Consider the following 20,768-nt stretch of genomic DNA (forward strand, 5'->3'; position numbering starts at 1 on the left):
GCAGGGTGTAGGATGTATCTTATTCATGAGAGAGACACTCAGATGTTCTGATGCTTTTGGGATAGGACAAAGTTGGTATCTTGATCCTGAGATCAGGCAGAAGAGCACTGTCTGCTGGCATTAAGCCAGTTGGAGGATGTTGGCCTTAATTTCTAGGTCTGCCATAATTAAATAGCCCTTCTTCTAAATGAATTATCCACAAAAAGCAGTTCTGCTTTAATCTTGATAGCTGTCATACAGCTGTGAATACCTGTAGGTATGCCTGAGGGAGCTTCAACCTAAAATCGCTTTGAAATAGATTTATTGTGGGGTACTCTCAAATTTATATGTAAGCTTGAAATAATTCACTAGATTTATTGGCTTTTTAATGAGTAAATCCTATGTTCCCCCACCACCCAAAAACCTTGCCCAGCTGGTACCCTCATCCTCTGTCCCTGCAGTGGGAGGCTGTTTCTCTCCTGGGGATGTTGCCCCTCCCCAGCTGTGTTCTAGCCCAAGAAGTGATTTGTCATGTCGTGCGTGGCAAGGGAGGGCATCAGGTACCAGATCTGCCTTCATTTTTGATGCAGAGATGACGCTCCCATTGGTTTGGGAACACTGAGTCATGTTCATTTTGCAAGACACCAGGTTAATTAAATGGCTAGGTAGGAAACAAAAGGTTTACCATTACTGTTAGGCAGTATGTTTTTGAAGCAGAGGCCTTGAGCCAAATCCTGGAAGAAACTTAGCATCCTTGGGTGTCAGTGGTGGTGGTGGAAGGAGGAGGAAGAGCAGTTCTCACCTGTGGGGAACCTTGGTCCACCTGCACCTGGAGGCACTTCTTAGACAAAGGTAATTATAAGGCTGCACAGCCTGACCTCTGCCTTTTGCTTTTGTCCAGCACAGAATATGTCCTCCTTGGAGCTTTGTGTGTTGTATGGGGACAGTGGATTACTTACACACTGCAAATAAGCATATCCTTAGTGACACCTAGCTCTTAGGGTTAGCCCCGTTCCTGTCATGTGGGCACTGTAGAAACCTACCTGTTGATGAGTGAGTGCACATCACAAACCTTTGTCTTCTGCACGTTACATGGTGCAACCCTGCAAGATACTCTCCTCCCTTGCCTTGATTTTCTGTGTAAGAAATGTTGAGCACCTTGTAGCATGAAACCCAGTGTGCTCAGCAAGGTTGATGTCAATCTGGAGGTACAAACCTTGAGGAACACAAAACAATGTGTAAGTCACTGGGGTTTGGGGAGGCCTGGACCTGTAGCCTCACACAGGGTGAAATGTCTCAGGAAGATTCCTCTGAGTTTCTCCAGTATTTCCCTATGGTTGGTCCAGCTGAGCCTCAGGGGTCCATTCGGGCCTGCCCCAGGTGAGCCCTGCCCAGCTGCACTGCATCTCTGTGGACCTCCTTGGCTCATCACTCAGCTTCTCGATGAGCTGGGCCGTCTTTCCACCTCCTTTCCACTTTCTGTCTTTATTAATAGCCTCAGCTGGGAGTCTCCCACAGTCTTCTGTGTTGTGTCTAACTCCTCTGTTCAGGCCATTGAATGTCTAAACCTTGCCATAAATATTGATGTAGCAAGAAGTAAACTGTTTTTCACCAGTCCTTTGGCATTTCTTGATGTTTCCGTGCCTCAGACTAAACCCGTGTTTGTCCTGAAATTCAGAGTTTGTTTCTGAGTCAAACTGGTCTTGACTTTCAGACTAGCTGTGGAAAATAAATCCATTAACACATCTCCTGTGGGTATCTTGCTCATAGTTGGCTGCGGTTTATGGCATGGATTTCTTCGTTTTGTTTCAGAGGGCTTTTTTTTGTGTCTTCTTTAGCATTGTTTTCTTGGTGCATAGCACTGGGATACTCCCCATATCCTGGAGCTCCAGGCTGAGTGTCAACCAGCACCATCACCACTGCTGGGCAGAGTGGATGAGTTAGCCCCATCGCTGTGGTCTTCGTAGGATGGAGGCATCAATAGGATCTCTGCATCACTATGGTGGGAGTTAAGCAAAGTCTAGGACTTGTGTTCTTCTAGAAGGCAAAAAAATTCATAGGGGATGCTCCAGTGCAGCACTCTTCTTGTCATCTTACCCCTGTTCAAAGTTCAGGACTGCCCTGTCCCTGCTTTTAGGGAAGTGGGCCGGTGTCCAGCTGAAAGCAATCCTGACTGACATGGATTTGGATAAGGTTCAAGTGGGAAGGAGACTGCATGAGCAAATTGATAAATGGAGACACTTAAGTTAACAGGTTTGTCTTCCTTCTGAAGGGAGAAAATAGTTTTCCCTCTCTGTGTGTGTTGGGAATTCCCATGGTTCACCAAATAAGAGTTTTGTAAGATTGGCCTGAGGCCTGCCTTTTTCCGTTAGTCTGAATCCATGTCTCTTGGGACCACGTTTGGGAGTTGTTGGTGGATGAGACAATTCCTGACACGGGAGGACTTGTAAATCCTCAGCTGTGTTCCTGCGGTTGTAATTACTTTCTCATAGTGGGGGAGTTAGTGTAAGGCCAAGAGGAAGGGATTTAAGCCAAGGCTTATGACCAGTGTCTTGGAAAAGCAAAGAGGATTTTTGATTTTGTAGTTGATGCTGTGGTGACAAAATTGAAGCATTGGTTTTAATAGCTGACTCAGTTAATTAAGTTTCTTAGCACGCATTTTCCCACCTTTTATGCTGGGTTTTAGCCGAAGCTGATGAAGTACCAGTCTCACTCAGCCATACCGTAAATTGCATTTAGTAATATTTTTGCCTCCACGTTATTCTCAGCATGCTGTTGATGTTAGCATGCAATGTATACTGCTGTTCCATTTTTGGTGTACAAGACGCTTGCTGTTCATTGGAAAGTTAATGCCTCAGTCCAGCATTGCATCTAAATAAAACAGCCTTTCTCCTTTTCTATAATTAATGAAGAAACACTTTAAAACCCTGCTGCTGAAGCTGGGCTTAATGGTACAGTGTGGGTATTAGACTGGGTCTTCTTGAAGCTACAGGACGCAGTCTTAGATGGAAGATGATGGTCATCCTTTGTAGGCTGTGTCCACATGAGCAAGTAACAGCCTTTAGATTTGCAGAGCAAAGCAGTTGCTGCTGAGAATCTGATGTCCACGTGACACATCTTACAGGGGAGGTTATCCTGGAATAGCTGTTCCTGTGGGCTGAGCACCCATCAGGTGTTGGGGTGCATTACGTCCTCAGGTTTAGGTTCACCCTGGTGGTATTGGGTTTGTGCACTCCACAAGTGCTCTGCAGCATGAACCAAAACATAGTAAATGGGATGTTCACTTTTAAAGTACTCTCATGCTCAGAACAGAAATGCTAATGGGCATTAAATAGTTGAATGCAGGTCTTGCAGTGGTGATTTTGGTGCCTGGAGCCAAATCTGTAAAAGCATGGTAGGTTGTTGTCAGTGCCATCTCTGTTACTCTGGCTTAGGCTGCCTGTGGTCTTCGGTTGGAGTGTAGCTTTGTGGGGACTATCAAGACTTCTTGGTACTTGTCACGACTGTTGGACTTCCTCTACTGGAGGCCCATTCAAGGTGAAGAACATGCCTTGCTACAGCTCCCCCAACACTGCTTTATTTTAGTACGTGTTTTTGCTATGTATATGAATTAGGAGTGATCCAGCAGGTCCTATGGAAACATCCTAGCTGTGGACAGCATCATAGCATCCAGCTGCCAGATTCTGAATGAGGATGATGATGCTGGGGTGAAGGTGGGATGGCAGAGTGTGGGCTGAGTAAAACGGCTACAGCGAGTGTGAGCAACACCCAGAAGAGGAGGAGGATCAGGGATGGGTAATCAGAAGGAACTGAAACCTCTGTCAAAGTAGGAGGTGGTGCCCATTGACTGGAGAAGAGCTAAGAGAGAAGTGAGTTTACCTATGAGAGACTGGCAGATTCACATGACAGTTTTATGTGATATGAGGCACAAGGAACGTGGACAACTATTGGATTTTATTTTTTTTTTTTTTACTTTTAAAGGGAAGGATGGTGGTTCTTTTTTATCTTGACCGGAGTAAAGTTTTTGATGGGGTGCCACATGGGAAGTTGTTTAAGAAGATGAGGACTAATAGGAAACTGGCATGGTACAAAAGGGACGTTTTGGTGAGAAGTCAGGGACTGGGAGAGGAAAACGGACACCAGTAGAGAAGATACCCGCTGGAGTTCTTAGTGGTTGCTCTTGGGATGTTCTTGTTGCCTCTTCGGATTGTTCCTCTTGACGCAACAAGTGAGGGGTGCTAATGGGATATACTGCTGCTCAGAGGATGGTTCAGAGGTGAACAGTTACAGACAGTGCAAGGGACTGCCTGTGTCTTTGGGGCTTGGGTGGCTTACCTTTGCAAAATGAAGGCTGAGAGGTTAGGACTGATCTCTAAAGGTACACTGGGGTAACCACCCAAGCGGCTATTCTTGGCACAAGAGCATGTGAGTAAATGCTGCCTACTAAAGCGTTTTGCCTGGAGTGTAGAAAGTGTTGGTAGAGCTTTCCAACAGTGGAGATAAGGCACCTAGAAATTTTTAAGAGAACGCCTGGTGTTACACCATGGTTTCCTGTGGCAACTGGGGCTAGACTTGGCAGAGTAAAAAGCAATAAATTCCTTCTAATGCTGTGCTCATGGATTCAGGTAGTGCTGTGAGGAGGAGCTCGCTAGCTGCACTCTAAAGGCAAGGACAATTTTGAAGCAACATACTTTTTTTTTTTTTTTTTTCAGAAAGAGTAAGACAGAACTTCCATACCCGGGCTGTATCCAAGGACATAAATCTTGAAGGGACAGACTCCTAATGGCACTGGTTCCACAGGTGTCTCTGAGGAGCTGACCCCACTGCTGGCCATGCTGGTTTGACCAATTGTAGCTTTTAATGAGTGCTGTTACTGTCTGTGTTATGTGGATGCCTATGCAGGTGGTCAAATTTGTAGGCTTGACGAGTTGCATAGCAAAATCTTCCCATGGCGTAGCACTGCAAGATACTCATCTCTCATGGGAAGAGAAACTCCAGAAGGATTTCCTAAGGGATCCCTTCACAAAGAGGAGTTTGCTTTACCCTGCATCCCAGAGTCCCAAGCAGGGGAGCTGCACCTGAGCTGCTCACAGGCTGAAGCCACTGCACGCCGCTGTTTGACCGTGCCAGCAGATCCATACACAGGAATAGTCTAGTTGCTGAAATGGGACCACAGCTGGAAACCCTGCCCCATGGTTTCATTAAACACTCCTGTCCTGCAGTGCTTCTGTCCTGGGTGGGACGGGGACGTTCGGGAAGCCCCACTGTGTTCTCAGTTCAGTCGTTGTAAATGTGAAGTAGCTTGAACCTTTGCATCAGCATAACCAAGTTAAAACTTGCTTCTGTGTGTCCTTTTTCTTAAATTATATCTGTTTTAGCCTGCACAGTTGTAGGCAACAGCAGCCTGTTGGTGTTGCAGCTGCAGGTGGCTGTCTGTGGCTGGAGCTTAGAGAGGGGAAATGTCCCAACGGGTCTGTTTGACTACAAATGGTGTCGCTGACTGTGGCGCATGGCCGTGTTGGGCTCTAGGGAGAGGATCATGCGTGCTGCCTCATTCTGGGATGTAATGCTCACTTTGCAGTTCTCCCTGACACTTAAAAAAATACATATAAGTACATCGCTCTCTATATATATCTGTCTTTTTTGTTTAATTCCCAGCCCAGGAAAACCACTCTGAAATCTGAAAGACAGGCTTTGTGTTTTTGGCTCGACCACTGGGAGCTGGGATGGAGTGACGCGTCTCTCCTGGGATCACATCAGCTTTGCAGCATGACTGGGAGTGGGAAGCAGAAAGTGCTTTGCTTTTGTCTGTTTTAATTGCCTGTGCTAAGCCTAGGTAAAATGCCAAAGGAGACGTTTTGCCATATAAAAAGGTGGAAAGTGGGAAGATTAAACGGAACTGGGCCACAGCAGTATACCTGTACTGATGCTGTTTTCGGGGGTATCCTGGTCCAGGTAATAATAGCAGCATCTTTGTTGCAGGCACAAAGATGGAGTGTCAAAAAATTATCAATTTTGGAAACCAGCTTCTTCGCCGGAAAAACGTGGACTGCACTCGAGATGAGAGTCGGCTCTCGCGATGCCTCAACACATTTGATTTAGTGGCTCTGGGCGTGGGCAGCACTTTGGGTGCAGGTGTCTACGTACTGGCTGGAGCCGTGGCACGGGAAAATGCGGGACCGGCCATCGTTATCTCCTTCTTGATTGCCGCCTTGGCTTCAGTGCTGGCCGGACTCTGCTATGGAGAATTCGGTGCTCGAGTTCCTAAGACGGGATCAGCTTATCTCTACAGCTACGTGACCGTGGGTGAGCTGTGGGCCTTCATCACAGGGTGGAATTTAATCCTCTCCTATGTTATCGGTAAGTATGGTGGGTGCACTGCGACACCCTAGCTTTAGTCCAGGATGGCAGCCTAGTTTGTAAGATCAGCCTTGTTTGAGCATCTACGTTGCTGTTACAAAATAGATGCTATACCCTTGCCCTCACCGAGGATTTCAGGACCCATCTGGGGGGTGTGTCATTGGTGGCTCCTGTCAGTTGGCGAGGTGAGTGGTGTCCTACGGGCTGAGGATTTGTCCTGAAGCTGTGTTATTGCTGCTGTGACTTCCTCTGAGTCTCCGCATCATCCCTTTGGCATCTCCTGGCACACTTGCCAGGGAGCAAAAGCCTGTCCCCTCTGCCGAGAAAGAAGCTGCTGACAGAAGGATGCTTTTACACAATGGCATCTGTACTCCTGGTTAATCAAGGATTAGTTTGTGGTCCCTTTGAGACCTGTTTAAAGATTCTGGATATCAGAGTTTTGTCTCGTGAATGGCTGCAGGATTAAGTTTAGGGTGATCTGCAGGTTTCCAGTCTCTGAAGCGTCCAAACCAAATCCCTAATAAGCCCTTGACTCCCACTAGGAAAGGCTTTGGATTAAGTTTAGAGCATGCAGTGTACAACTCAGCTGATACATTAAAACTAAGCCACACTTTTCTAATTAAGAATTCTTGTCTTTTCAAGCACATTCTGGGCACGCTGCTTGTCATCACGCCTATAATTAAGGCTGCAACCAGCTTGCTAGTTGAGAGTGAGACTTACTAGTTAAAATGAAAATCGATGTTCTGCTAAATTATTAAAGGGAGGGTTTTTTTAAAAAATGTGTTTTATGAGATGTGTAAGTGTTACCTTGGAGATTAGTTCCCATGGTGGTGGGGAGGGCAAGATCATATCAAGAACGATATAGTGACGCAGCAGCTGCTCATCTGCGATCGTGCCGGCTCTGCTCTGTGTGCTACCTGAAACCTTTTCTTCCTCCTCTTTTTAATAAGAAATGAGAGGATGAAAAGCCAGAGTCAATTAAACTCATCTCCTTAGGAAATCTGAGTCCTGCTGTTCTTTTATGAATCAGGTTCACTGTAAGGAGGGGATAAAAAATAGTTTTTAAAAAAAGTAAGCATATAATTTCCTCCAGAATTCTAAAATGGACTCTGGTTAGGCAACACAGAGAAAATTGGAATGGACTTCTTGGTGACTTATCTTCTGTTCCAGAAAGGCAATGATAAATGGTCTCCCCATCTAGTTAGTTATGTGTCCCTTCCCACCATGATACTGGACGACCCAAATGCCGTGGATGCTGTCGCAAAACCTGATTCTGCAAAGGCATGATGAAAAGGTTTACAAACTGAACATTACACTGCCAGGATCAGGGGTGAGGCTGGTATTTCTGAGTTTTTTGTTGGTGGTGTTTTTTTTTTTTTTGTCCTCTCATAATGGCTGTTGAAACACTGCTTCAGTTTTTATTTCAGAGTTTGCTGCTCAGTGTATTATCACAAGGCAGAAAACTCAGTAAAAAATAAGTAGATACTATCCATGAATGTGTTCAAACATAACTTTTTGCTTTTAATTCAGGCCTGTGACAAAAATGCATATTTGCAACTGGCTTCCTTGTAATTTGGAAGGAAGGGTGGCGAAGCAGGAAAAACAACTGGGGGAGGATGAGAGTTTTATAGCAGGTCTCTTTTCTTTATCTTACCCAGCCTTTCTCCCCACGCTAATTGCATCTCTTATGAGCAAGGACAACTCCCAGCAGCTTCAGGGGTGTGGAGGAGAGAGATATGTTGGCAGGCATACGCTGCAGTTCAGAGCTGGGGGTTGAGAGAAGCAAAAAGCCAATTTTTTTCTCAGTCATGCAGCAGAAAAGGCCATGCAGTGCCACCGAAGCCAGGCAGGGTGGTGGGAGCTTGCATCTGTAAGGGGCTCAGACAAGTTGGTGTTTTCACACTGAAGTTCTCAGACATCTGTTCAGAAAGTCATGTGGGGGTGGAGAAAGAAATCCTGGGGTCCCAGGATGGGTGGCCAATAGCTTGTAGTTAATTGGAGTGACTTGGCTTGGGGGAAGACTGGTATGGGGTCTTGGAGGTGGGTGAGGAGCAAAAATGGGTGTGCAACTGGTCAGTCATGGTCTTGACATAAGGAAGATGGTGTCCAGGACCAGGATCTGGTGTGAACTTTCTTCTGGGACGATGTGGGTTTGAGGAGAACTATGCCAGAGTGTGGGAAGCATTTCAGGAACTGGAAGCTGGTGGGAGCCGGTAATACGATGAGTAACAGGATCCCTGGAGAGTAGCTGCTGCGGGGGGTTTCCTGGGGCAGGCGGTGACCTCTGAAGCCTGTGCCTGTTCCTGCAGTGAGCCCTGCACCTGAGCTCAGCGCCAGTCCTGGGAGCCGTGTGCTGTGGGCAGGAGCCAGCTCCATCTGGCAAGGTTATGCTGACCCAGAACTAGTAAATCCTCCTGGATACAAGCTGAATGTCTTTGCACCGTGCTCTCTAGCAACAGTAAGATATTATCCAGGTGTCTGTGATGTTGGAAGAATGTCAGATTCTCCCCGCTCCTCCAAGGCTGTTGGTTACAGAGAGTTTGGGATAAGCAGCTGATAGTTACATGCAACTGGCATCTAATATAACACGTGCAGGAGCTGATTGTTCCTGTCCTAGAACATGGAATATTAGAGCCAGGACAAAAAAAAAAGGCACTAAAGAAATAGTCTTTTCCCTCAAATCGTGCCAAAGTTAAGCTGAAAAATTGTAATGTGGTATACAATAACTTTTGGAGATCTTCAAGATTAAATTGATAGCACCAATGTCCCACCTCTTTAAAAGCATTCACACTGTGCGCTTTGCTGTCTCAGTGAACAGAAGAGTCTCCAAACAGGTCTGTTCCACAGCTTATTTTCATACTATTGGGAAGCTGGATTGGGGCGGTGAGTGTTCCCAGCTTCGCTGTGGGTGCTGGCACTGCTGCTGCAGCAGGTTTAGCTGCGGGGGACGTTGTTTGACACGGCTGCAGGTGCCAGCGCTGGAGCCTGCACTCCCGCCCGCAGGTGAGTGTGTCAGGACAAACTGTTCTGGGGAGAATGGGGCCCTGACGGCGTCCTCTGAGGAACTGCTCTGCAAACCGAAACCAAACCAACCTCTTTTTTTAACTAGGTAATTATGTACAGCAGTAATTATGTCATGCAATTAGATGCAGTTATATATAGTGTACTATATAAGATGTCGGTAGTATAACGATAGCCACTTTAATGCAGGAGAGGGAGAAGTTGGCTGTTACCCAAACCTACTTATTTTACACAATGCTGTCACTGTTTGGTGGTAGGTCTTCATTCTTACTGTTTCAGTTCTCTGAAATGACTCTTCTGGCCTAGACAGTGTCCCGGACTTGGTTCTCCTGAGACCCCAGGTTCAGTCCTCACCCGTCAAGCCGTGTGTGGCTTGGTGCTCTCGGAAACCGCAGCAAACAGCGGCCCCGGAGAGGAAAGTGCTGACTACAATAGGCTGACTTATGCTCAGATAACCTGTAAATTACATCTGAGTCTTTATCCCTCTGGGAAGCTCTAGCACCAGAGGTCACAGCAGACCTGTGTGTTGCTGGAGTGCAGAGCAGAGCTTACAGAGCTGGGCGAGTGTTGTGGTCTGGGCTCTGGTGCTCCAGCATCGTGCTGCCAGAGGCTGGCTGGCTTCTCTAAGGTCTCCCTCTGCCTGGGCTGCAGTCACCCAGACAGGGCTGGCAGGGACTTCTGTTGGTATGAGACGAGACTCAGACCTCTCTAGTTGAAGAAATTACAAGGTTTGGGGAAAGTTCAGGCTGCTGGGGGCATAAGGGAAAAGTCATTCTAAGCTGTATCTTAAGGCAAAGTCGAGATTTGCTAAGAAGCCAAACCACTATAGGAATTTTTGTATCTTGTCAGCTGAGCATGAGTCTGAGACCCACCACCTGCATGTGTTACCACTAAAGCAGATGCCAGGCGTGAAAACAGGCCGTGGGCTGGATCTGCAGAGGAAAGGCTGCTCCCGGCACCTGGGAAGTGCATGCAAGGTTGCTTTGAGGACCCCCATGGCCAAAAGCCATGCAAGGTGCCCCCTCTTCGGAACGTGTGCCAGCTATGAAGGGTGATCTGCGTCCTTTCTGTCCTCTGGCAGGAACCTCGAGCGTGGCCAGAGCCTGGAGCGCGACGTTTGATGAAATCATAGGCCAGCACATTGAAGAATTTTGTAAAAAATACATGACAATGGATGCTCCCGGTGTGCTAGCAAAATACCCAGACATCTTCGCTGTGGTGATAATCATCATCCTAACAGGTAAAACCTTGGAGGGGTTTGTGAGTCTTGGACCTCCTTCTTAATTTCATTGTTTGCTTTTGGAATAGGCACAAAGTCCTGATTTATTTTGGACAACATATGAAAGACACTTTCTTTGCTACAAGTGTTGGATTGACCTATATAGCTGCTCTGGAGTTACTACAGGGCATAGCCTGGTTACAAGGTTTCTAATTAGAGGGGAATATTCTCCATATTTTTTGAGCCACTTTTAAAACTTTCAATCAAATTTTATATAAGGAAGAAAAGAAAAGATGACTTGTTATCCTCAGTCAGGTATGGAAGTTTAATCCTTCCCTCCACAAATCCTATTACACAAGAATTTAATTCTGTTGCTTTATCACCCTTATTCCCTCTTTGATAATCTGCCAGGTTTTGGTGCTTTGAGCCAGGAAAGTGAGAGAAAAGATACGACGCTCAGTAACAACCTCATGTACTACTGTTTGTTTTTTTTAAAAAATATGTATGGGCTTTAATTTGCAGCAGTGAATGCTCTAGAGAAATAAATGTAAGATAAGCAGTCAGGTCCTCTTTTTTTTTTTTTTTTGTTTTTTTTCTAAAAGTGTGCCAAGGCTTTGATCAGAATTTGGAAAAGTTTGGAAACTTTGTAAAATTAAAATCCTTCTGAACTTTCACCTCTACTCCAACTAGATCTTGCAAAGCATTGCCAAATTTAGGCACATTAAAAAGAAATTATGCTTCTCTGTGGTTTCCAGAATGCAGAAGCTGCAGTGTCACCCCAACAAGGTTATCCCGACATTTCCTGCCCTGATCCAGACAGCTGTCTCACAGGGTGAGCTGTGCTCACGGGGACAGGCTTCATAAGCAAGGGGTGTTTTGGCATCTGGGTTTGCATTTGGACCGAGCACTACATTGAGGACTGCTGAAGTCAACAGCAGCCCTCTGTTTTCAGGACTACATCTGAATGGGAGAGAAGATTTTCTTCTTTGTTCATCTGTATGCAATAGGAATTGCTCTAGTTTCAAATTTGAATCTGGTCTTTCACCTCAGATACAATCTACATAACTTAGGACTCCTCACCTTAGCACTACCAAGGTGTAAAATCATACAGATTACCAATGGCTTTATTCCCCTGCATGGAGCAAATTCCCTGAATTTTAATAATAAATGCAAACCAGTATTTTCTACAAAAAGATGCTGAATGAGAAGCTTTGGTCCTAGATCTGTGCACTTGCAGTGCAGAGGGCCAGTTGCATCCTGGGTTGCATCAGAAGAACTGTGGCCAGCGGCTCGAGGGAGATATTGCCCCTCTACTCTGCTCTGGTGAGATCCCATCTGGAGTACTACATCCAGCTCTGGAGTCCTCAGCACAAGAAGGACATGGACCTGTTGGAGTGGGTCCAGAGGAGGGCCACAAGGATGATGAGAGGTTCTCCTACAAAGACAGGCTGAGAGAGTTGGCTCCGGGGAGACCTTATAGCAGCCTTCCAGTACCTGAAGGGTGCCTACAAGAAAGCTGGGGAGGGGCTGTTTGCAAGGGCATGTAGCGATAGGACGAGGGGCAATGGTTTTAAACTGGAGCAGGGTGGGTTTAGATTAGACATTAGGAAGAAGCTCTTTACAATGAGGGTGGTGAAACACTGGAACAGGTTGCCCAGAGAAGTGGTGGAGGCCCCATCCCTGGAGACATTCAAGGCCAGGCTGGATGGGGCTCTGAGCAATCTGATCTAGTTAAAGATGTCCCTGCCCACGGCAGGGGCGATGCCACCTTTAAAGGTCCCTTCCAGCCCAACACGTTCTATGATTCTGTGATTCCATGATAAGCACTACAAGTTTATTTCTGCTTGCACCATCTTGAGTTTCAGATTTCTACAAGGTACCTTACCAGTTTTCTCGGGCAGGTATGCAGTTTTCTGAAACCCTTCCCTGATTTGGCTGTTTTAGCTTATTTCCTATTTTAAAATAAGGAAAGGTGAGTGCATAGGGTGTTCCCCTCTCCTCAAAATGCCTTGAAGTAGCAGTTAAGGACACCCTGTTGTGCTTCCCTTCTTTAGGCCTGTATGAAATTTTTTACCTTCTCCCTCAGCTGCCGCCTTAGATTTGGGTTAAAGGCTTGGGTTCTTGAAAATCAGGCACCTGAATGGCAAACACAAGTTACCAGAGCTTGTCATTCTGAGAAGCCAGGCTATGCCTCAGCAAGGTGCTGGTTGACAAAGCCTGTAAACGTGCTTTTCTCCTGATGGATGCTCTTAAGACCACAGGCTGAAATCGTGCTCTTGCTCAACTCACTGGCAAAGCTCCTGATGATTTAAATGGGAGTAGGATTCCCAAGATGCCACCTTTTTGTGTGTCTTCAGCACTGGAAGTAGCTGTCCTCCTGGATTCTGTCTCTGCTCGTATTTTACCCTGTTTCTAAGGAAAGTTGGGTGGTGTTCATAACTTCTGCACGTAGCCAAGACCTCTAAGACAACATTCCTTTGTGAAAAGCGACCTGGGGTGCAGTAGTGGTGTCTGGGCTGGAGTCCTCATTCTCCTTCTGGGTGAGTTAAATCTGACCTACCTGAGCTACTTGGCTTTGTGGAGAAATGAGGTGTGGTAAGTTGGGCAGAGCACAGCATGAACAGAGCTGGGCTACCTCTGTAAGCCCCCAGTGCCTGCTGCTGGTGGCGAAATACCTGACTGCCTATCTGCTGTTTTTTCCCCCAGGGCTTTTAATTTTTGGCGTGAAGGAATCTGCCCTGGTGAACAAAGTGTTCACCTGCATCAACATTCTTGTTCTCGGCTTTGTCGTGGTCTCTGGCTTCGTGAAAGGGTCTGTTAAAAACTGGCAGCTGACTGAACAGGACATTTACAACACCAGCCGCAGCATTTACGGAGCCAAGTAGGTTGGAGCTTTTCTTCTCAGCTCTGAAATTGATGCATTTTCAATGGCAAATTTAAAGGTGGGGTTTTGTCGAGTGATTTAGAAAACCAGTGAATGGGATGGCTCCCTCTTTTGCCAAACGCCTTGGAGGAAAAGCTGGTTTTGGTGGGCATTTGCTGAAAGCAGGCTGGGCTGATGGGCTGAAACTGATAGCAGGTAGGCTGTGTCTGCGTGGGCCCTGCTGCAGAACAGACCATTTCCAGCCTCATGACCAATACGGCATCCAAATTTGAGAGAAAAGAACATTTTAGACAACCTCCTACTCAAGGCTACGCCACACTGGCTCTGGTGCCTGTATGAAGCCATGACCAAGTGTAGCACTCTAGTTTCTTTGGACGCTTGGGCAGTATCCTCGAGGCACTGTTGCACCTTTTGGAGACCCTGTCCCAAACACCTCAGCAAAATGAAGGCAAGTTGCAGATTACTTTAATGCATTGCAGCAAGCATATCATTAATCCATTTTTAATGACTTTTGCTACTTGGCCAAAATCCCATCTTCCTGTACATGACCAAAATTAAGGAGTTTACAAGGGTTGACAGTGATACAAGGCTGTTCATTTTCTCTTGAGACTGTACAACGTGTAATGAGGGCCTTTAAATATCTCTACGTACATCTACTCAGTCCTGGCTTGCTATCTAAGCCCTTTATGCTTGCCTGCAAGGAAGTACAGTTTGGCAAAAACTAGAGAGATTCATAAATGCTACATGGGTCAAGTTTGGCTTATGTACAAGCCACTTACTGAGCTTCTGCAAAATTCAGCCTGCCGCAAACAAAATGCTTCTATAGGAAGAGTCCTCTCTCCTTCCCTACTGCTATTCCCATGCAAGGAGCAATTAGTGCAACAGCTTCAAAGTGTAACTGTAGCTCTTTGACCCAGAGCACTATTTTTGTTAAATCTGTCTGGGATTTACTTTATCATTATTTCCAGAGTAATCCACGTTTGGGTTGTGCTATTTCTGCAAATAACAGGCCAGTTTTCATCTAAGTCTCAACAGAGCTTCTATGAGAGAGTTCAGATGCTTACACCTGATAAGACTTGCAGATATGGGATTTACTTTAATTTAATTGCCTTAATTCATCTTTACAAAGGCTTCTCCCTGAAGAAATGACACAAGTCACTTGATCTGAAGAGTATGTTATGCTTGACTCAACACAGGCACATGGATCTGGGGTCCTGGTCCAGAGTGCACTGGGATTAGTACATGTCTGTCAGTTGACTTTGATGAACTTTGGATGAGGCTCAGCAAAGCATTTGGTGTGTCAGGGCTGCTGGCTCCTTTCCTCCCTCAAGGTCGCAAGCACGGTTTGGGTATGAGCTTGGCACAGGGAATTTTGAAGCTGAAAAACTGAACATTGGGCAGATTTTAGGCAGTTGCTCTAACTGATATCTACTCTACGTTGCTCTCTGGTATCTACTCACCTACACTGCCTTTGACTCTGAGCCCATCTTAGGTGAATAGTGGATGGTTTACATGTTTCTCAGTCTACAGCTCTCAGAATTACATGTTGTACTTTTTCAAAAGCTTATTTTTAAATAAATATGTGTATCTACACACGTGCAGTAATACTAGGAGAAGAATTTTAATATTCATGCTATTTTCTCCCTGTCTTAGCCAAGACATTTTTATCCGCCCCAAAAAACAGGTGGTGGGAACAAACCACGAACCAATTTTTATTCCATGCATTCCCCAGGCTGTTGCAAGCCAGCCCAAAGCTCAGCAGTGGCTAGAGAGTTGGAGTTGTTCAGTCTGGAGAAAAGAAGGCTCCGAGGAGACCTTACAGTGGCCTACCAGTATCTTAAAAGGGCCTGCAGGAAAGCTGGGGAGGGACTTTTTAGGATGTCAGGTAATGGTAGGACTAGAGGGAATGGATTAAAGCTAGAGATGGGTTGATTCAGACTGGACGTTGGGAAAAAGTTCTTCACCATGAGGGTGGTGAGGCACTGGAACAGGTTGCCCAGAGAGGTGGTAGAAGCCCCATCCCTGGAAGTTTTTAAGGCCAGGCTGGATGGAGCTCTGAGCAACCTGATCTAGTGGGAGGTGTCCCTGCCCATGGCAGGGGGTTGGAACTAGATGATCTTTAAGGTCCCTTCCAACCCTAACGATTCTATGATTTTGCCTGGTATTTGTATGCAAGTGTGTGAAAGGGAGAGCATGTTCCTTCAGACTCCAGCTTTGGATTTTGTTATGAGCTATATGAATAGTTTTGTTACTCCCACTTAGGCAGGATGACTTCTAACCCAGTGCCATGCCTTTTAGTCAAACACAGGAAGAAAAGCTCTACGGTGCTGGAGGGTTTATGCCCTATGGATGGAAAGGTGTCCTCTCAGGGGCAGCCACATGTTTTTATGCTTTCGTGGGATTTGACTGTATTGCAACTACAGGTAAGAGGGAAGATGTGTTCATTTCGCTTATGCACCTGGTTGCTGGTAGATTGGCTTTCAGTAATGTTGCACAGCACAAATAATGAGTAATTCGGGACACTGCATTCATCATCCCTCTGAACTTCAGCCCAAAATTGACTTTTGGCTCAGCTGCTCCTAATAGTCAAAGTGCTGAGTATGTCCAAGCCCCTGAGTGCCTGAGTGTTGACTTCTGGCTGCTGTGGCAGGCAACATACAACCCAAAAACCCTTTCTCCCTTCTTCTTTGCCTGCAGGGCCCAGTCTCAGGGATGGTCAGTGGTGACACTAACCAGGTCAGACTCCACAGAAAACACACCCCACCTTACCAGTTAGGCAAACAGGGAAGGCCCAGGTTCAGATGTCTTGTATGACTGGTGAAGTTAGAAGCCCTAACTCCAGATGATGCTTTAATGAGCAGGTTATTCTGGAGTAGGGTTCTTCAGTGCCTTCATCTGAAGAAGCTCCACTGGCTTGGAGTATTTAAAGAGCCAGAGAAAGAGGGAGCTTCTGGGGAGTCATCTGCAGCCTAAAACTGTGCCTCAAAATCAGGGGGAGTTTTTATCTCCAAAGGTTCAGAGATATCCTTTGGAGAGAGAAACCATCAGCACTGTCATATTTCTCCCAGCTAAGAAGAATCTCAGTTCCCTGGAGAAAGGAAAGATTATCCTTAATTTCACATTTGGCATGAATTGAGTTGCTTCAAATGTGGACCAGAGGGAAGAGATCATCACAAAGACAGATAAAGCAGTACTGCTTCTTGTTCCAAGGAGTGCTGGATTCATTAATCCAGCCAGCCCTAGGGCCTCTCCTTGGAGGAGAAACACATTCATCTGCCTTATTTATAGGTGTATGGGTCTCTGCTTATCAGTTCATCCTCCTGAAATGCCAAACCTCAGGATCTCTTGTTTTCAGAACAGATCAGCTTTGTAGGACAGGGAAGGCTCAAAGCTGTTTCTTACTTAATCAGTGCCTGAATTTTGAGGATTTTTTTATTTTTTTACACATTTGTCCCAACTTAGTTGTCAAAAATTTTCCATAAAAACTAGAGGGTGTCCTTTTTTTAAGAGGGATTTTGAAAGATCCGTAGGATTTCCAGGTGCTGTGCAAAATCTACCTTTCCTTGGAACTGGGAACCTGTGGTGCCATGTTCACTGTGTAGTAGTTCTGGCGGAGATGCTAACTGAAATGGTCACCCAAGGATTTGCCGTACAACTGCACAATAATTTCTTATCTAGTGATTTGTAATCAAACTCCTCTTGGGGCTGCACCATCAGTGGGATAGCAGAAGTAATTGGACGTAAATATAATCCTTTTTGGGGAAAGGACTCTTCTTAATCCAGATTGTTTCTGTGCCTGAGTTTACAAGGCCTCCGCAAATGTTTGTCAGGAGGAGTGACAGGAGCAGCAGAAGTGGGAGCAAATAGGCTGTGGTATGCCAAGTGGATGGGGCAGGCCATCAGCATCATCATGGTCAAAGAGCACCTCACTGCCCATGAAGCCTTTGAAAGCCCCAGCCAGCATGCCCTAGATTGGGATAAAGTTCTTGCTCATCATTTAGCTGATATTTCAATTTCTTTCTTCTAGGCGAGGAGGTAAAAAACCCTCAGAAGGCCATTCCTATTGGCATTGTGGCATCTCTGCTCATCTGCTTCGTGGCTTATTTTGGTGTGTCAGCTGCCCTGACGCTCATGATGCCTTACTACCAGCTGGATACCAATAGCCCTTTACCGAATGCCTTTAAATATGTGGGTTGGGATGGAGCCAATTATGCAGTGGCTGTCGGTTCCTTGTGTGCTCTTTCTACCAGGTGAGACGTTGCTCTTCCTTTATGAATCTCTCAAAGAAAACATGTATCTCCAGCTCCTTCAAAAAATGGTGCATGTCAGGGCTTTGCCTTCACTGTGTTCCCCTGGGTCAAGGGAGCTGAGACCAGGATGAAATTCAGAGCTATTCAGGATTTCATCCTGTGATTTCAGAGATGCACATGACCAGTATCACTTCAGAAACTGCCATCTTAGCGGCAGACTCAGCAGGTGCATCTCTGGAATATAAATCTGGGTTGAGTGACTAAGTCACGGAGGCAACTCTGCAGTGCAAGCAAGGTTTGCCCACAAGCTATCCGGGCCTACTGGGTGGAGAGCAGACTTGTGTCAGGTAGTGCAGGGTGCATCTTCTGGAGCGTATGGTGCTTATTGTGTCCAGGGCTCTCTGTCTGCAGGTTGCCTGCAGGACAGCCATCTGGATGGGAGGCAGGGCAGGCTGGAGGCAGAATATGTCATGTTCTCCTGCTCACTGGAGGCTCATTGTTTCAGATCAACTTAGACATAATCAATTAGGTGAGCAACTCAAAGAAGTTAGAGCTCTTTTCCTACCTGAAAGTCGGGCTGTTTTCACGCCCCATGGCTAAGTTTAGGTATCCAAAATCTTAGAGCTGAACATTAGTTGACAGCTATCAGTAACATGGGTGTACGGAGGGAGACCTTGAAGGAGAAGCTGGAGTGAACGAAAACCACCTGTTCTGTGTTTGTACTGCCATAAACTTGCTGTCATCTGTGTGCCTGTGCACAGCAGGAGGTGATATAAGTAGATTATTTCCCCCTTCTGTGTCCTTAGTCTTCTTGGCTCCATGTTTCCGATGCCTCGAATAATTTATGCTATGGCAGAAGATGGGCTTCTCTTTAAATTTTTGGCTAAAGTCAACGAGAAGAGAAAAACACCAATAATTGCAACAGTGACATCAGGGGCCATTGCAGGTAAGATCCAAAGACTTGCATGAGCGTGTGGAAAGGACACATAAGCTCATCCTAGAGGTAAATAAGTCTGCCTGACTCTAGCCCACTTATTAATTGGATGTATTGCACAGCGCGACATCCCAGAGGGTGCCCTGGGTTTCCGGGACATGCTCTGGAGGGGCCGGGTAAGCATGAATATCTTGCTGTGTGCCTGTCCCTCTTTTCTCAGAGCTCATTGCTGCCATCCTGTCTCATGCCAAGTATTGCCTTCATCCGTTCCCTGGGTGCTCTGCTGGCCTTAAAAATAATTAACCCCCTGCAAGGTGGCAGCCAGTGGTGCCCCAGCGTCCTTGTGGCTGTTGGCCTGGCTTGGCTGAAGACACTGCACCGCCTGTGGGTAGCGGCTCGGCAGAAGATGCCAGAGCAGCTGAAGACAGGCAGATGGCCGCTGTGGCACCAGCATTTGTTAATCAGTTAGTCACAGCTGGCAGCCATCCTGTTCTCCCCTTCTCTTTTCCGGTCCCCAGGAATATGGGAATTAAACCTCCCAAATGGCAAGGATGAGAGGCTAACCCTCTTCTTGCAGCTGCTCCCTTCCTCATGATGTCTAGCAAAGAGGAGAGCCTTGTTGCTGCTTCTTTACCTTCTGCTGCAAATGCAGAATGAGTCGTCGGTACAAGAATGTGCCACTTCTGGTGGGGAGCTGCTGTTGAACTGACACCGTGGGCTCTGAGCTCCTGTGAAAGGGCTCAGCTACTGCCGCTGGGACCTGCGGAGCCTCCTCGCAGCTTGTATGGTCCTCTTCAGGTGGCCTCAGGTCCAGACTGAGGAAAAAAGAGCCAAATAAAGTAAAAAAAGCATGCTTTGCAGTCCCTTCAGATGTCCTCAGAGTGGTGTGTAGCGCCTAGGACCAAAGCGCACACGAAGCTGCAGGGGCAGCACTTGTCAGCTGAGCTTAAAGGTTGGGTTGGTTGTTAGGCTCCAAGTGGAGCGTTGAGGACAGGGTGGGCAAAGCTCAGCTTTGAGTTGCCCGAGCTCTCACACAACCAGTGGCGTCACCTGAATGCCTAGTCAGAATAGCGTCTGTCCTCCACTTAATTGCTTCTCCTTCTGAAGGCTTTTATACAAAGGTGCGTACAACCAGGGGTTGCCTGGTGAGGGTGTGTAAGCAGCGTGATCCCTAAGGGATGGCAGTCCATACCTTTTTCTGGAAACCCCCACGATGAGGCACGCTAACTCACCTTGTTGCTTGGTCCCATCGCATGGACAAACCTGGTTTTGCTCCAGCTGAGCTGAGACAATACTGAGGTGCTGCCTGTTTTTCATGCCCTCCAGCTACTTCGAGGAGATAATTGTGGCCTTGCGGGTGCTGCAGCTGCGCTGGGGGACTCTGGCAATGAGGCTGTGGCTTAAACACCTGATCATTGTTGGTAGTTGGGCAAAGAGACCCATATGAGACAAACAGGCTGGTGTTTACTGTAGTAAATGGTTCCTCTGGTTCCAACTAGTGAGGTTGTGCTGGGACAGCCCTCAAGGCTCAGGGTATTCACACACCAAGTCCTGCCTCTCCCTAGCTCAGGACAGTTTGGGCTTCCTTGCTGAGTCCTGAGCAACTCACACACGTGTGCTGCATCATCGTTAACAGCGATGTGCATGTTCTGCCGTATTACTGATTATTTCTTTTCTCTCTCACCTTCCTCTCCTCCTACAGCTGTTATGGCCTTTCTCTTTGACTTGAAAGATCTTGTGGATCTCATGTCCATCGGGACCCTCCTGGCTTACTCCTTGGTGGCGGCCTGCGTGTTAGTACTGAGGTATGGATGTAGAAACAGCCTCTCTTGTACCGCAAAGACAGAAATCCACACAACAATCAGATGCCTTCATAGTTTCCATGGACCTAGTAAAACTGTGAACATCTCCAGCTATAAGCATGTGAAGAACTGGTTTCTTTAAGCTCATGGGGGATTGTACGAGCTAGATTTGCAAGGGTGCTCTCTGAACTTGGTTAACCCTTGGTCCATGCCAATCCTGCTGCAGTCAACCCTGAATACCCTGGGAGATGTACTAATGGGTAGGGATGAGATATGAGTGATTGTGGATACCTGCATCGTCATCACTTTTGTTCCTATT

General features: G+C 46.6%; 1 protein-coding gene across 7 annotated transcripts in view; it reads left to right on the forward strand.

The window, feature by feature from the left end:
- Positions 1-20,768, forward strand: part of SLC7A1 (solute carrier family 7 member 1) — a 49,731-nt gene that overhangs the window by 19,666 nt on the left and 9,297 nt on the right. For all 7 annotated transcript variants that reach the window (XM_074568454.1, XM_074568434.1, XM_074568489.1 and 4 more), the window contains 7 exons: positions 5,962-6,339; positions 10,442-10,600; positions 13,286-13,460; positions 15,762-15,886; positions 17,491-17,713; positions 18,520-18,659; positions 20,350-20,452. In XM_074568454.1, coding sequence (XP_074424555.1) covers positions 5,970-6,339; positions 10,442-10,600; positions 13,286-13,460; positions 15,762-15,886; positions 17,491-17,713; positions 18,520-18,659; positions 20,350-20,452 — 1,295 coding nt within the window. In that variant the 5' untranslated portion in view covers positions 5,962-5,969. The remainder of the gene's footprint in view (positions 1-5,961; positions 6,340-10,441; positions 10,601-13,285; positions 13,461-15,761; positions 15,887-17,490; positions 17,714-18,519; positions 18,660-20,349; positions 20,453-20,768) is intronic.

This window comes from Larus michahellis, chromosome 1 (genome assembly GCF_964199755.1).
Source record: "Larus michahellis chromosome 1, bLarMic1.1, whole genome shotgun sequence".
In the NCBI taxonomy this organism is placed as follows: Eukaryota; Metazoa; Chordata; class Aves; order Charadriiformes; family Laridae; genus Larus; species Larus michahellis.